This window comes from Chionomys nivalis, chromosome 23, assembly GCF_950005125.1.
Source record: "Chionomys nivalis chromosome 23, mChiNiv1.1, whole genome shotgun sequence".
Taxonomy (NCBI): domain Eukaryota; kingdom Metazoa; phylum Chordata; class Mammalia; order Rodentia; family Cricetidae; genus Chionomys; species Chionomys nivalis.
The window spans coordinates 12,138,473-12,155,722 of record NC_080108.1 but is presented as its reverse complement, the minus strand read 5'-3'; the positions used below and the strand labels follow the sequence as shown (position 1 = coordinate 12,155,722).

General features: G+C 45.7%; 1 protein-coding gene across 1 annotated transcript in view; it reads left to right on the top strand.

Annotated features, from left to right (window-relative positions):
* Adamtsl3 (ADAMTS like 3) overlaps positions 1–17,250 on the top strand; it is a 216,983-nt gene that overhangs the window by 143,173 nt on the left and 56,560 nt on the right. The window contains exons 13-15 of the mRNA XM_057756193.1: positions 5,900–6,047; positions 7,813–7,897; positions 14,348–14,637. Of these exons, the coding sequence (XP_057612176.1) occupies positions 5,900–6,047; positions 7,813–7,897; positions 14,348–14,637 (523 nt within the window). The remainder of the gene's footprint in view (positions 1–5,899; positions 6,048–7,812; positions 7,898–14,347; positions 14,638–17,250) is intronic.

The following is a 17,250-nucleotide window of genomic DNA, read 5'->3' as shown; positions in this document are numbered from 1 at the left end:
ATTGTTTCTTTCCATTATAGATCTTCATGAGCGTGAACACAAATAACCATACAACACAGATAAAAGAGTGAACACGAACAACCATACAACACACAATACTAGACTGTTTTGAGATATCCTCTGTCAGTGCAGCTAATGCAAAACTTTTCAATTTAGCCTCAGGGGAACTTTTCACACAAGGATAAAAAAATTCTTCACCAAAATATCACAAGAAAAACCTCTAGGCTACATGTTAACAGTCTTTTCCTCTGAAACCTCTTGAGCCAGGCCCCCACAGTTCAAATCAGCCTCAGCACCACTGTCTTCCATGCTCCTACTAGTATGGCTCTTGAAGCCCCATTTAAAGCATTCAACTGCTTTTCTAACCCAAAGTCCCAAAGTCCACATTCCTCTCAACAAAAGGATGCTCTGGCTTATCATATCAATGCCCCAAATCCCTTATACTAACTTCAGTCTCAGGGTTTCTATTGCTGTGAAGAGATACCATGACCATAGCAACTCTTAAAAAGTGGGGAAACATTTAATTGGGACTGGCATATAGTTCAGAGGTTTAGTCCATTATCATGGTGAAAAGCATGGCGGCATGCAGGCAGACATGGTGCTAGAGAGGTGGCTGAAGAGTTCTACTTCTGGATCTGCAGGCAGCATGAAGTGACAGTGACACTGGGTGTGGCTTAAGTATCTGAGGCAGAGGTAGGTGGATCTCTGATTTAGAGGTTAGCCTGGTCTACAGAGTGAGTTCCAGGGTAGCCAGGGCTACAAATAGAAACCCTGTCTCAAAACAAACAAACAAAGATACACTGGGGCAGGTATACATATGAGCTCACAGCTCAAATCAGGCAAAATTCGGCATGGAGTGGGGAGGTGGGCACAGAGAGTTAGTGTCCTTTAAAGTTGTGGATCCTGGTAGGTGTGACAAACTCCAGAGTATGGTCACACACCCAAGAATACGGGCAGCACGAATTGCACTTGACGGGTGTTCTAGAAATAACGATGATGAAGAGCTGGGGGAGTATAGAGTGGGGAGGGTGGATCTGGCAGGAGCTGATGAAAAAGAATGACTACGCTCAAACTACAATGTATGAGATTCTCCAAAAACTGACAAAAATAAGCATTTTAAAAAAAGAAAATGTTTATGATTTATGTAAATTAAAGAGCGAGCATGTTTCTAGGAATTAGAGGTGAAGTTCAAATGACATGACATTAGAAATGGGTCTGATCCAGTAAAGAACCTGGGTACCTTTTTGAGAGAAATAATGTTTTACGTCATTGAAGCAAGACAGCCAAACATCAGGAAAGGCCTCTAGAGGCAAGTGGCTTCTTGGAAAACATGAAGACAACAGGAAAAGGAGAAAAGAGGGGAAATGTCCTAAGAGGTTTGTTTGACAAGACCTCATGTCACATTGAGTGTCTAGAGAGAGAAGAGAATTGGCTTCTAGAACAAATAAAATGTTGTTAGATTAGTCCAAGGTAAATCACGCAGATGCTTTTATTTACTATGTTAGTCTCTTGATTTTCCAGAGAGGAAGGCATAATGGATTTAAGTTTCTATAGCTCTTTGCATGGAACAATAATATGCTCACATTAGACATTCATCTGTTTGGGTGTGTGCTGGAAACAGAGAAGCTAGCCTCCATCTCCCGAAGACTGAGAAGTTAGTTGTCCAGCCATATGTGCAGACAGTTATAATTCTGTGGACCTCTGTGATTGGTCATGAGTTGTTCAGCTTCTGCATCTGCTACTTTGGGACCACAAGGTGAAGAGATTCACTCCACTTGAAGGGTCCAGGAAGGAGTTTGCACTTGGCAGTGGAATGGGAAGATAAGTGAGTTGGCTGGGTAGAGAGCCACTTGGTCGGCTTTGGATATCCACACGAAATGTCAGCCTGGAGAACTTCGTCTGTACTTTTAGGTCAGAGTTATCAACTCTGATTGCATCCATACTCCTCCTAACATAAGTAGGGAAAATGACTTGCTCATTGTATTTAGGTTGACATATACATTTTTATGATAAGCTTAATAGCAAAGAATATCATTTCCAAGGTGTGGTGAATGCTGACATTTTAAAATAAAACTGTTATGGTGCTTTAAAATATATGTCCAGTGGACTCTAAATGTCATGGTTGTTTCTGTCCCTTCCATCGTCTACAAACAGCAGGAATGATCTCCTTGACTATTTGATTTATGTAATTCTCTTGAATTTGCTTTCCAGGCTTCTCTCCCACAAAGCTCTACCCTAAAATAATGTATATTTGTATGTTTTCAAGCCTTTCATGGATCACCCGGGTCACCGTTCTCCAAGGAAATGCACATAGTAAATAAAATCATTTCTGTTTCCTTTGGCCAGAGGTTTCTAAATGTCAATGTTCTCTTAAATTCAGTTGTTATTAAATTCCATTCTAACATCCAATCAAAACAACATAAATCTATTTTAAATTATGATAAAAATATCATACATTAAAAAGTAAGTTTTTACTTGAAATCAACCTTTCTGGTGAGTGAAGTGGGGCTCAAGAAGCTGTGTGTGTATTCACAGGTGGGATGAGATGTGGGCTCAGCCCATTTGTTACTGGTTTTATAGTATATGATATAGAGAGTTTTTAAATATCATATGATACTTAAAAGTTCAAATTGATAAACTCAAGAGCAAGTGAGTCACTTTTCCAGAAACAGGGTCTGGGTGCAGTCACACACTTCGCGACAGAATTTGTTTGGAGCTTTCAAGAAAGGCATGATGGGCTAGAGATGTAACTCAGGGGTAGAGCACTTGCCTAGTGTGCATAGGGTCCTGTGTTTGATCCTTATTACAGGAAAAAAAGAGAGAGAGAAACATACTGTGGTAAAAGATGTCGGTAATATCCAGCCTTTGTGGTGGTGTGCACGCTGAGAAAGTCCTTCAGAGAGCTACCCAGGATTCACCATGGCTAGGTAGGAAAAACACTGAGAATCGCCAGAGAGAAAGCCTGTGCTCAGGAGCAGAGGCTGGGGGTTGGCCGCAGGGAGTGCTAGGAAGGAATTCAGGGTCTCTCAGGAGCCATGGGAACTTGACCAGGGTCTTAGGCGGTGGCCTCTGAGAAGCCCATCTGTTGAGGGGTGGGGGGAGGAACCCCCTCTTCTACAAGGTGTCAGGAAGGTTGGTAAGGTGGAATTCAAGATAGTGTCCATCTCTCAGCAGGTGTCCAGGAACTTTTCAGGATTATCCCTGGTGCATGAACTGGCTTTTTGGAGCCTGTTTTCTATGGTAGGATATCTTGCTCAGCCTTAATGCAGGAAAGGAGGTGGGGGGGGTCCTGTCTCTACTGGAAAAAAATGCCAAGCTTAGTTGACTCCCTATGGGAGACCTTACCCTGTCTGAGAAGTGGTTGGGGATAAAAAGAGGTAGTGCTGGGAGTGGAAGGAAGAGAGGGAGGGGGAACTGTGGCTGGTATGTAAAACGAATAAAAAGTTTAAATTAAAAAAAAAAAAAGAAATGGGAGCTTTCACCCCTGCCCCCAGACAGGGTTTCTCTGTATAATAGCCCTAGCTGTCCTGGAACTAGATATTGTAGATCTGGCTGGCCTTGAACTCATGGAGGTCTGCCTGCCTCTGCCTCCCAAGTGCTGGGATTAAAGGCATGCACCACCACCACCTGGCTAAAAGTTAAACACAGTAAGAGATTAACAACAGTATCAATAATAAAACAACAATTTTAATAACATACTTTAATAAAAGTTATTTAAAATATGTTAATTGTTTATTTCTGGAAGATTCCTTTTAATATTTTTGAGCTATGGTAGACTGCAAGTAACTGGGAGCATAGAAATTGAAGCCACAGGTAAAGGGTCACTCAGGGGTCCCTTAGGTACAGACAGGTCATAGCAACAGCCAGACCATAAGTTTGCAAGATGGCCAAGGGGTGTGTGGTAGTTCTCTGTGAAACCTCAAATTTTCTGTGAGCCTTACATAACCCAGAGTATTAAATTTAAGTGAAATATTAAGTTTTATGGAGGGAGGGAGGGAATAAAGGAGAGAAGTAGGGAGGAAGAAAGAGGGTGGAGGGAGAGAAGGAGGGAGGGAAGAAGGGTGGGGGGAAGGGAGAAAGAGAAGGGGAATGGTTTAGTAAAAAGCAGGGTCTTAACCCATCAGACAGAGAAGGTCTCTGCTTTCTCTACTCTCATGGGTATCCAGGATCTTGGCCTTTACACCCCAGAGAAGCAGACTTTGGTAATAAGTAACCAGTTATGGCGCTTGTGTGAGTTAGACTGCTTCACAGGTTCCCAGAGGTGCTAGGGAAAGGGATGGGCTGGAATAATGGATGAGTCAAACTGCCTTAGACTCCAGGTGGCAGGCTTTGGGGTTTGTTTCCATGCCTTGCTTAAAGCCTTATCTACCTAGGACCCAAGGGACCTAGATCTCTAACTGCAAGCAAGACTCGGAAGGACAAACGTGACATGTTTTCTCTCAGATGTGGACTGTAGATTATACACATACATATGGTTATGTACGCATGCACATGTGCACACACACACACACACACACACAGCAGAAGGAGGGTTATTTGCAAAACGAAGGAGACAAGCAGGAGGGGCCACCAGGGAGGGTAATGGGATGAATGTGGTCAAAGTACATGGCACATTTGAAAGAACAAAAATGCCCTTATGAAGCCCACCACGCTGTGCGACGAACAGGTGTCAGCAAACTCTTTTAAAGCCGAACCATTTAAAAAGATGCACGTGCTTGAGTGCTTGCTATCAGTACATGCATGATAAACTCAAAAGTCTTACTGGATCTTCACGTGACTCGAAAATAACTCCATTTATAGGCAAGAGTAGCCATCAAATCGTAAATAGATATTAAGAACGCAGCGTTAGATGCTGACAACGCAAAGTGCAGGAAAAGTCAGGGGAAAGCAAAGCACAGTGTTCTGTGACTTCAACTGCCCGATACATCCACACACATAGTTTGTATGTGTGTGTGTTTGTACGGAGGCAACGGATCAGTGTTGGATGTCATCCTCGGTCACTTTCCATCTTCTTTTGTGACACTGAATCTGGAGCTCACTTACTCAGCAAGGGTGGGCAGCAAACCTCAAGGGTCTTCCTGTGTCTGCGAGGGATTGCAGGGTGCATCCTGGCATGCCCAGCTTCTTACATGAGGGCTGGGAACTCAGACTGTGGTCCTCATGCTTGCCCAAGGACGTTACTGACTGAGCTGGCTCCCCATCCTCATGCTGTGTGGCTAAGTAATCCCTGATGGTCTCTTTCTAGGACAGCTCGACAAGATCACTGCAGATGGAATGGATAGCTTAATCCTCTGCACTGAATCTTCTTGCAGTCGTTGTTTAGAAGAATTTCTCTCAATTTCACAAATCGCTTTGGGTAATATCCTCTGAAAAGCTTAAGCTTTAGAAAGCCAGCATCAAGTTTCTTTCGTATTTGATTTGGAGCACGGGAAATTCTGCACATTTGCTCTTCTTGTGTGGTAAACTCATCTTAAATACCTTTGAACTGATAATTATCTGGGACTGGTGAGATGGTTCAGTGGCTAAGAGCACCTGCCATTCTTTCAGGGGACCAGGGTTCAATTCTCAGCACTCACAAAGTGGCTTAGAACCTTCCAGGGGATCTCACCCCCTCATCTGGCCTCCACAGGCACCAGGTGCAGGCAGAAAAGTAGCCATACCCATGAAATAAAATTAAATTAAATTAGAACAAAGAAAATTAGAAAGGGACTATGTAAGAGAGGTACCTGAAACACAAGTATCCCAGAAATCAACCTCCATCTCCTTCTTCTGTGGAGGTCTTTGTACTTAATGGTCACACAGAGCCATAGTTCCCCCCAGCTCGTTAAAAATGATGACTTTGTACACCTGGTTCAGGTAAAACTCTCCCACTCATGGGCTCTCCCACTTTTCCCCAAAGTGCACAGTGACTTGCGGCCGAGGCTTGCGCTACCGAGTGGTTCTGTGTATCAACCATCGTGGGCAGCATGTCGGGGGCTGCAACCCACAGATGAAGCTGCACATCAAGGAGGAGTGCGTCATCCCCATCCCGTGCTACAAGCCTAAAGGTAAGCCTGAGGGGTGCTGCAGTTGAAATCTGGTCGGGTCTTCCAGCTCTCGTTCAGTACCGGGCGACTTCCACCCCCACTTATTTTCTTCGGATGGTTTTGCTGACAGTTTGCAAGAGATCTGGCTAAGGAAGGTCGACAAACGTGATTTGTAATCTGGCGGGGAAACTGGGTGGCTGTTGATTTTCATTCACACAAGGGTGGTCCTCATCTGTCTACGTTTGGACATAAAATATTTCCTCATGTAGTTCCCACCGTCAAGAGAAAGAAAGACGAGGAGGAGAAGGAAAAGGGGAGGAGGGTGAAGAAGGGACGGACGATCAATGACAGAGGGAAAGGAAGGAGGAGTCTGCTATTCTCATGCCCAGAACAGCTCTTGGCCTCCTTCCTTCTTTGCTCTCAAATCGTGTGGGTGTCTCTCTATGGCAGTACCCCTTGACAGAGGCATGATAACATTAGCATGGTCTCAGTGCATAGGATGAGGGAAGACTTAGCTGTGACTCTGTGTGTACCTCAGTTGGTCCCTGTGGATATGCAGAAATTTAGGACTAGCAAGGCTTGATCACCTCGCAGATATTTGTTCCCCACCCCACGATTATTTCTCTGTGCCTATCCTTATGACAGAGATCTTCTTGACACAGAAAAAGATAGCCAGAGAGCTGGCTCAGAAGGTAAAGGTACTTGCCAACCCCAGAAACCTGGTTTGATCCTTGGAACCCTTGTGGTAGAAGCAGACGGGTTCTCTCTGACCTCTGCCTGAGTGCTAACATGTGCAAACACACACACACACACACACACACGTAAATAGATGATGGATAGAAAGAAAGAAAGAAAGAAAGAAAGAAAGAAAGAAAGAAAGATAGATAGATAGATAGATAGATAGATAGATAGATAGATAGATGATAGATATAGGTAGGTAGATAGATGTGATAAAAAGGAAATGGAAAAAGATTACTCTCACCTCTTTGTAAAGACTTTTCCTTAGTACTTCAGACAGAATGGTAAAATTCTTCCTTAGTTCCTTCTTTATGCGAACAGCCCCACAGTTCATCAGTCTGCATGTATCTGACAAAGCCCATCCTATAGAAAGGTCAGTAGTTGCCAATCATCATAGGTTTCCATCTCAAAGCCTTTGCTGATTACCGCTGTCATCAACAGGGCTTCCATAGACATGTTCTCAGTGCCTTTAATCTCCCTGAAGCATCTCCAAAGTCTTCACTTTGCAACTGGATTAGTTCTCTCCCCCTGTCATGGAAGCCTCAAAGGACAGAAGGGCATAGCAATTGTCCCTTCCATGCCCACGTAGATGTTTTTCATTTCCCATGGTAACAATGGGATTTGAGTAAAGCCACCCACAGGCTCTCATCTTTCCACTTCATTGGCCTCTAGATACTTGCTTTTCTCCATTAATTCATTAATTCGAGAGACAAGAAGGATTTGTGGCAAAGGAAGACTCTGCTATTGTTGGAATACAAGCTTCAATATGAGCAGAAGGGGTGTTGAGTTATATAAGGCATTTGTATGTTTAACTTTTGGATATTCACCCATATTCAACTATATAACAGGGATCACTTTGGCTAAATTTTGTAATGTGTTGATTTAAAAAAAATAGCAGGAATTTTATTCATTCCAGAAGCAAATGTATTCTGCATTTGAAAAGTATAACCCCAATGTGAACGAACTCTCCAGCCAATAACAGGCGTGTATCAAAGTTCTTACTTATCGCTAACAATTCAATTAATTGTTTACTTTCTTTTTTTGTCAGAAAAAAGCCCAGTGGAAGCTAAATTACCTTGGCTGAAACAAGCACAAGAGTTGGAAGAGACCAGAATAGCCACAGAGGAACCCAAGTGAGTCCGGAGCCTTTTATGGACACAATCGGGGCACAGCCAGCTTGCATGATATATGTCATTTTTGTACTCATTGGAGTTCAACGATACATTTAGTATCCAAATGACCTGGATTTACGGACTCCAGAGAGCCCAGGCTGGCTAGGGATTCTCCTTATTTCACAATTCAGCAGTCCTGCCTTGGCAGTGTGTGTGAGAAGCACGGAAAAGATTGTGCTCTTTAACTCAAAGCAGACCCTTGCGCTCTCGCAGGGATGAGTGGGGATAGTTCTTGGATGTGCACTTGAAGACCATCATAGTATTGTACAAATAAACCCATCGTCCTGAGCCTAAGTCATGGCCAATCTCTGTAAAACTCATGATGCTGAAATACACCAGGGTGGCCGGAGAAGAAGTCCCAGGGCTGCTAGGACCCAGAGAGACAGAGAGTGTGGTACAGTGAGGACTAGACCCACGAATCACCCCTATGAACCCTGTGGCTTCATTGTGCAGAGTTAGTGGCTCATTCTTCTTTGTATAAAGGGGACAGGTTGGGCCTGGCTCTCCAGGGTCCATTCGAAGTCAGAAATTAGCAGCTACTGTCTACGTGGCATGGGATGAGGCCAGCTTATAATGGTGTCAACGGGTTTGTAGAATCAAGAGCAAATCAAAGCAGCGTTCTTGAGGCAGAGAGAGAGAGACCCAGAGAGAGAAAGGAAGCAGAGAGTCTGAGCTGGCTAGGCCGAGGAGCCCGTCAGAACAGCAGCCCCCGTGATAGACTGGAGAAATTGGACGGGACAGCTGATCCCACAGTGGGCAGCTGAGTCTGGAGTGCTGACAAGCTAGCTGCAAAGAGAGCGATTCACAGATGGGACAGGAAAGAGGATCTCAACAGCCATCTGGCTCCTTTCCCCGAGATGTCAACTCCAACCTGCTTCTTTTACAAATACAGAGAGACACGGCCTTGTGCGAGGCCCGTAGTTCCTAATGGTGGCTCTCAGATCCAATACTCATGGTACCGTAGCCCGTTTCCCAGTCCACAGCACTCTGGGACTCTTCTTACAACCACTCAACGCCTTCAGCCATGGGCGGAGGTCACTACTGTGCATCCGCAGCCTCCACTGACCGAACACAGTGCATCGTATCAGAGTACTCACTTGGTTCAGTGCGTTTCTTTCTAAAAGGGAAACGAGCTTTAAAAAAAAGTGACGAGTTTAAAATGCAGTCCCCAGACCACTTCCATCACGCTCATTTAGGCTATGTTTTAAGGTGCAATGAAGTGGGTCCTGGTGACTCCCATCTATATTCTTAGCACTCGGGAAGGATCACAGCAGGAGGATTGCCATGAGTTTGAGGCCAGCCTGGGCTACATAGTGAGTTCCGAGGCTAATCTGAGCCACAATGGGAGACACTTTTACAAACAAACAAGCAAAAGATGTAATAAACTCTGGGTCAGGCGTATTGGAAGTGGGGTACCACCATTCTCCCCTTTTTGTGACAGTAACGCATTTCCCTCTTTCTATGGTTTTCCATTCAAACACAAGGCTTGGCACTTTGACCACTTGAAAACATACAGTTCAGCATCACTGAGACACTCGCACTGCTGTTTGACCTGTCCAGAGTGTCCTCGTCATTCTCAGCTTAAACTCTGTGTCTGTGGAACGGTCCCTGTTACCTTCCCAACCCCAGACTCTGCTCATTACTGTTCTACTTTTTGTCTATGAATTCAGTCAGGAGTCGCTTGTTGCGTTTGCTGGCCTTGAACTCGTGACCCTCTGATTTCTAAGTGCTGCCCTACTTGGCATCAGTTGCATGTTTAACAAGTACTCCGGGCTTCTCTGAGGCTGCTTAGGTTTTTTTTTTTTTTTTTTTTTTTTTTTGGTTTTTTCGAGACAGGGTTTCTCTGTGGCTTTGGAGCCTGTCCTGGAACTAGCTCTGTAGACCAGGCTGGTCTCGAACTCACAGAGATCCACCTGCCTCTGCCTCCCAAGTGCTTAGTTTTTTATCAGCTGGACGCAAGTTAGAGTCATCAACTGAGAAAATGCCCCCATCAGATTGGTGTGTAAGCAAGCTTGTGTGGCATTGTCTTGATTAATAATTGATGTGGAAGGGCCCAGCCTGCCGGGGGAGGCAGTGCTAACCCTTCAGGGTGGTCCTGGTTTGTATAAAAATGCAAACTGGGCAAGTCGTAAGAAGTAAGCCAGTAGGCAGCGTTCCTTCGTGGTCTGTGATTCAGTTTCTGCCTCTGGGTTCCTTCCCTACTTGGGTCCCTGCTTTGTGATAGACTGTGATGGGGACATGAAAATTTAACCCTTTTCCTCCCCAAGTTGCATTTGGTCCTGCTGTTATCACAGCAATAAAAACAAAGGGTTGGCTGTGAATACAAACTTTGAAGCTAATGGGACAGGTAGTCCTTCGGGTTCCTTTGAAGTTCAGAAAACGCTGTTCATTTTAACGAATTGGTAGACAGCAGTAACGGATACACTATAGCTATACTGGGTTCCTCCCATGTTTGTTTCAAGCCTGCATTTCTGCCACCGGTACCTGACTTAGATAAGAGTTCCCCTTCCCTTCACCACAAAGCAGAGCGGATGTGCTCTTTGCTCCTGAAGGGACCCTTATGCTCTCCACACCTTCTGAAGCCCTGAGCCGCCTGCACCTGTTGCCTGGCTTCTACTCCGCCCCTGCCTTCTCCCGCTCTGAGGTCTCTGTGAAGCCCTCCTGTGTTTTCTCATTGCCTGGCATTTGCTGGCATGCCCTTGGCCGACTGGTGTGAAGGTTTTAGTTTCCTGACACTCCTCATTCTACTCATTGCCTTCATTTCCAAACACAACCGCAACATACTTCAGCTTCCAGTTCCCCTTTGTATGGCAACTGTCTTTTGTGGTCTGGGATGCTCGCTTGTTGACAGTAAATGAGAGGATGATCCCAGCTGTATTTCGCTTCCCTCGAGGAAAGCCTGCCAAGCCAGCCGGAAAAAGATAAATACTCCCACCACTGCGGTTTACCAAGGCCGAGCTCTGAATTTACATAGAGAGTGGGTGTTCAAAAGACTTTTTTTTTAATTAGGAAAATTAAAAAAAAAATAAATTAGAGCTTATAAAGTGAAAGCCAAGGAAACTGTCATTCTGACCTTCCTGGTGTCTGCTGTGGGATGTGTTCTCAGTCAATATTTTTGCTTTGTCGTTTGTCGACATGTTTAAATTCCTCCCTGGACCTCTGTGCGTCTCTGGGATTCCCAGCGGTTCCATGGGTTTGTGACCCCAGCTCCCATTTTTTTCATATATGAAAACGAACTCGGACAGAAGGAGACATTTGCATGCGGTCTTCACTGCTATTTTGGCTTTGCTGTGAGTGAAAATTGTATTTGCTCAAACCGAGTCGGGCTGCATTTCAGGAATCTGCTTTCCTAGTCCCCACTAGCACAGAGCGCTTCTTTAAGGGGAGATCCTGTTCTGAGTGTGCTTGTGGGCATGACAGTCATTGAATATGGGGTGTTAGGAGTGTCTGCATTTGGGGGCCGTGTGTGCCAAGGTTCTGAAAGAATAAGTACTGGCCTGGTTCAGAGCTAGTCAGTGACTGGCAGAGAGATTTGATGGGCTGTCATAGGAGCTGGGTAACTTTAGTCTGTATGCACAGATTACAATTAATATAACTCTGAGAATGTATAACCACAACATGGTACTCAATGACCTACAATGGGCTGCAGTCAGAATTCACGCACACTTAGAACCACACGTTACCTTCAGGTTTCACGCCTAAGATACCTAGCAAACCAGTGGATTTGGTGTTCAGACTTGAGCCTGTCCTCGGGATATTTGATAATGTGTATGTAGATATTCTGAAACTTAAAAAGCAGGCAGAGTCTGAGGAAGCTTTTGGTACCAAGCATTTTGGGTAGAGAGGTTCAGCCTGTGCTACAGAAGGGGCTTCAGTTTCCGGTCAGCTGACAGGAATTCAGATTTCTTCCTTCCTAAGTTACACTGTGGGATTCTAAGATGACAGTGGATTGTGGAGCCTCGGTGTTTGTCTTAGTTGGGGTTTCTATTGCCGTGAAGAGGCACAGTAGTCATGGAAACTCTTATGAAGGAAAACATTTAATTGGGGTGGCTTACAGTTTCAGAGGTTCAGTACATCATCATCACCATGGCGGGGACATAGTGGCAGTAGGCAGATATGGTGCTGGCTGCATCTTGATAAGAAGGCAGCAGGAAATGGTCTGAAGCCCTGAGCATGGCTTGGGCATGTGTGAGACCTCAAAACCAACCCTCCCAGTGACACGCTTCCTCCAACAAGGCCATATGTACTCCGAAAAAGCCACACTTCCTAATAGTGCCCCTCCCTATGAGCTTATGGGGGCCGGTTACGTTCAATCCACTACAATGTCATAAAATGACATTAGAAATTGTTGGCGGTGTCCTGGGAAGGATGATTTGGTGACTTGAGATTCTGATGTCCCAAAGGTATCAAAAATACTGTGTGACGACGGTATGGGGCAGTGGATGTGTGTCTGGTGACTGGCCCGTGTTTTCTGGATGTTGGGGATCCCTGTGTACAGACAAAGGCTTGTAGGATTGAGGGAGTTGGTAATGGAAGAATGGAGCAGATATTGGTGGTAGCCAAGGTTCAGTAAAGAGCCTAGAGTAGTAGACTTTATCAGTAGCAGTTGAAGGGCTTTAACCAGAAAAATGGTGTAATCATTACTGGTCTACATCGTAAAGGTCTCTGGTTGTCTGTGACTTGCTGCTAGTTATTTTACCACGATAAACCAAACTGTAGCAAATCTCAAGTTTTTAGCTATCCAGCGAGGATAACCCTGCTAGGGTGAGATTTCTGGACCAAAAGACAGACTCATTGAGTGCCTTTTCTGCGACCAGATGTGTGTGTGTGACAGGGACAGACAGGTATGTCACAGACCATGTGTGAAGCTCAGAGGATAACTTTTAGGAGTCGTGAAGGAGGCGCTTTCTACCTTGTTTGAGGCAGAGCCTCTCCCTCCATGCTGCACACTCCAGGTCAGCTGGCCTGTCCCTGCCCCCATGCTGCACACTCCAGGTCAGATGGCCTGTCCCTGCCCCCATGCTGCACACTCCAGGTCAGCTGGCCTGTCCCTGCCCCCATTCTGCACACTCCAGGTCAGCTGGCCTGTCCCTGCCCCCATTCTGCACACTCCAGGCCAGTTGGCCTTTCCCTGCCCCCATGCTGCACACTCCAGGTGAGTGGGCTTCTGGATCATTCTGTTTTTTTCACTTAGCCATAGGAGGGCTAGGAGAGCCCACTACCACAGCCAGCTTTGTACAGGGGTTCTGGGCATCCAATTTGGGTTGTAAGGCTCAGATGGCAAGCACTTTTACCCACTAAGCCATCTCCCCATCCTTCTATCAATTTATTAATATCCTGTGATACAAAATATTGCTTCAGAGTATCTTACATATACACATCCCTACTGAACCTATTTTTTTAATGAATGCATACAAGGGATAGAAACCTTTTCTGAAGAGGGCCAGAGAGGAAATAATTTAGCTCACAAAGAATAAATGATCTGCTGTGAACACTCAGTTCTGCCCAGTAGCAGGAAAATGGCCATACATGGGAGGGGGACAAATGAGTGTGGCTGTGTCCCGTGTACGGTTTTCATTATAGAGATGAAAATGTGGATTCTATGTAGTTTGCATGTGTTCCCAAAATATTATCCTCTTTCATCACCAACAGCATCAAACTGTAAAAGTCACTTGTAGTTGATGGGCGGTTACAAGAACAGTTCTAAGCTGGATTTGATTTGAGAGGCGCAGTCTGACAACCCCAAAAACTCAGGGTAAAAAATAAATGTTTCAGCCCAAGGCCAGTTCTTGTACTGACACCTACATTCAACATTTGAAGGCCCAGGTATTTGTTAAACATGAAAAGAAATCCCAGCTTCATCCTCTCTGTCTCTGCCTCACCCTGCAGCTGAGTTCTCAAGTCTGGAAAAGGTTCAACACTATTCCCCCTGGCACAAAGGGGGAACTCACCAATGACTGGCTGAATAAAGATTGGATATCTTTGAATAAAAGCATGTCATTTTCTCCAAATGATGGCTTATTTATTGCATCTTAAGAAATATTGTAATGCGCCAGGCGGTGGTGGCTCACGCCTTTAATCCCAGCACTCGGGAGGCAGAGGCAGGTGGATCTCTGTGAGTTCAAGGCCAGCCTGGTCTATAAGAGCAAGTTCCAGGACAGGTCCCAAAGCTACAGAGATGCCCTGTCTTGAAAAAAAACAAAAACAAACCAAGAAATATTGTAATGCTTCATGTTGGTCCTAGCCAAGAACTTTGATTTTTGTGCGCAAAAGTAGTGTGCCTTTAATGAAGAATTCTGTTGGTTGTAAGATTTCAAAACACATGAACTACAGAACTGACAGTAGTCAGAACTATAGCATTCCTCGTGTGGCCCACGTGTGACCTCTCTCCTGCCTTCCGATGTTTTTCAGGTTCATCCCAGAACCCTGGTCGGCCTGCAGCACCACGTGTGGGCCGGGCATTCAGGTGCGTGAGGTGAGATGTCGGGTGCTCCTCACATTCACAGAGACGGAGACCGAGCTCCCGGAGGAGGAGTGTGAAGGCCCCAAGCCACCCACCGAGCAACGCTGCCTCCTTGAAGCCTGTGGCCAGAGTCCTGTATCACAAGAGCTGGGTGGCCCCCTCCAGGAAAAGGACAGTGAGATGACCTACGACTGGGAGTATGCTGGCTTTACGCCCTGCACTGCAACATGCTTGGGAGGTATTCAAACCCCTTCCTAAGGGATAGATACCCAGTCTATTGTGAAGGGAATGACTGGGTCACATAAACTAGATATGTAAATTAGCAAAAGTCTGAAAGGGATGAATTTATTCAAATAGCAAAGCTATGCTTTTCCCCTTTTTTTAATATTTGAGAGTTACAGTAACTAAAACAGTACCTTTGACCCAAGAATCTGCTTCACCAAGAGGGGAAGGGGTTCACTGGTTAATACGGAATAAGTGAGAAAAATGCAGAATGGATATATTGAAGCACTCTTACGTAGAAATCAGTGTCAAAGAACTAGGCAGCCTGGGATTGCTTATAGCTGACGCAAAGCTCAGTAAGATGCATCTTGAGAAAATGTTTCTATTCATACCTGCCGTGGGGTCAGGAGCCAGACAAAGCACATTCACCCCAATGGTGGACGCAGAGTTGTGTATGGAAAACTGACATGCAGAAGCCAGTCTAGGCATCATACGGGGCCAGGCTAGGCATCATACGGGGCCAGGCTAGGCATCATACGGGGCCAGGCTAGGCATAACAGATAACTGGTAAATGTAGCCAGATTCTCCTTAGAGGGGGAAATAAACCTTGTTATTATTTTAAGCATTAAGGATATTTTTAAAGAACAGATTAGCAAGGAGCAGGTGTCTTTCTGACTTTCTCCTTAAAGTAGAAGAGTGAAAATAACCAGCAAGGCGCTAGGAGCATGGCTTAGTAAAGAACTGGCCACACAAACATGAAGACCCGATGGCTTAGGGTTTCTATTACTGTGAAGAGAGAACACAGCCATAGCAACGCGTATTGGCCCACTTACAGTTCAGAGGTTCTGTCCATTATCATCATGGTGGGGCATGGCAGCACGCAGACAGACATGGTGCTGGAGAAGGAGCTGAGAGTCTACATCTTGCAGGCCACAGGGAGTGAACTAAGACAGTGGGGTGACTTGAGCATACATGAGACTTCAAAGCCCACCCCACAGCGACACACTCCCTCGAGAAAGGCCACACCCACTCCAACAAAGCCACATCTCCTAATAGTGCTGCTCACTTTGGGGGCCATTTTCCTTCAGATCACCACGGCTGAGTTTGATCCCCAGGACTTCTAGAAAAAGCCAGGCGTGGTGGCATGGGTGGGGAAGATAAGTGGGTTCCAGGGACTCAATGGCAACTAATCTAGTCCAATCAGCGAGCCTGGGGACAGTGAGATGCCATGTTTTAGAAACAAGGTGGATGGCTCGGAGGGAACAAACAACACCCATGGTTGATATCTAGCCTTCACCTTCATAGTCATGCGTGCCTGTGTCACACGCGCGCGTGCACACACACACACACACACTTGATTTAAAAGAAAACATATAAAACTATAAATTTTCCTAACAAGAACGTGCCCTAGTTTCCCAGATGATCCAGGAAAGATCCACACCCTGTCCAGTAACTCTTGACTTAACTGTCCAGCCAGATAGTTGTCACACAATGGGCTCGCTCCCTGAGTACCTTCTGACCTCAAAGAAGGTCAGAAAGCAAAGAAACAGCTACCTCTGAGCTATTGGCTCATGAGCGCACTCCGCTCTTCCTTGAGTGGGTGACTTGGAAGGCCCTAGGGGACAGAACTCAAGGCCAACCCTTGTGACTCAACTCCTCACCCTTGAGATGAATTCTCAATCCTTGCTCTCCAGTGTCCCCAGCCATCTGTCCCTTCCCTGTCTATTCCAGTCTCTGAACACACCTATCTCTGCTCTGTAATGGTGCCACCTTGGCACTGAGCCCAGCTAGAGTGGCACTGTGCCTGCTCCAGGCGACTGAGAAGCTACAGTTAGTTTTGTGTGTGGCGCTGTCCTTGTGGAATTTGGAGAAAGAGCCCGTAGCCGAGTCAAGTGTGGAGGGGCATGCCTGTCGACTCAACACTTGGGAAGTAAAGAGGCAAGGAGATCAGGATTTCCGAGACTATCTTCTGCTAGTGAATTTGAGGCTAGCCTGGGCCATACAAGAGCCCTAGCTGCCTTCGTTTCTTTCCCTCTCTCACTTGGGGCTCCCTGCTTCCTAGAAGTCTGTTCCACTTCACTAGGAATTTAGCCTTTCTGGTTCACTTGGACCCGAAACACAAGCCATGACTCTTATCTCTAGAACACATGGCCTCAGTGTTTCCCAAAGCTGCCATGGGTTTGCCCCAAACTTCTCTTCCTCTAAGTTCAGGACCTTGGATGCCTCTTTTTACACATTTTGGAAACCTTAACACTGGCGTGCTCTTGGCATATAGAAAGTGGCTCTTTCTTTTGAGGAGTCCTTCAAGCAGTGAGAGACAGTAAAAGTTGAATCGGCTCACTCTAGACTCATTTTATGCTCCCTAGGGAGATGTGTTCCTGACACGGAACATTAGCAGCACTGCTTGGCTCTCTCCAAAACCCTTCAAATCTTGACAGGCCGCGAGCTATAGTTTTTCCAGCTACTCTCGATATAACCGGTCACTTCCTGTCAGGCTCCAGAGATGTTTATGATGTCTATCATGAGGCCAAACAGCCTTCAACCACCTTTAATCTTTGCCAGCGGTGTCGTCACAGGTTCCTGAGAAGGAGCCACCTGTGTGGGACACTGAGCCATGTGCACATTTGCT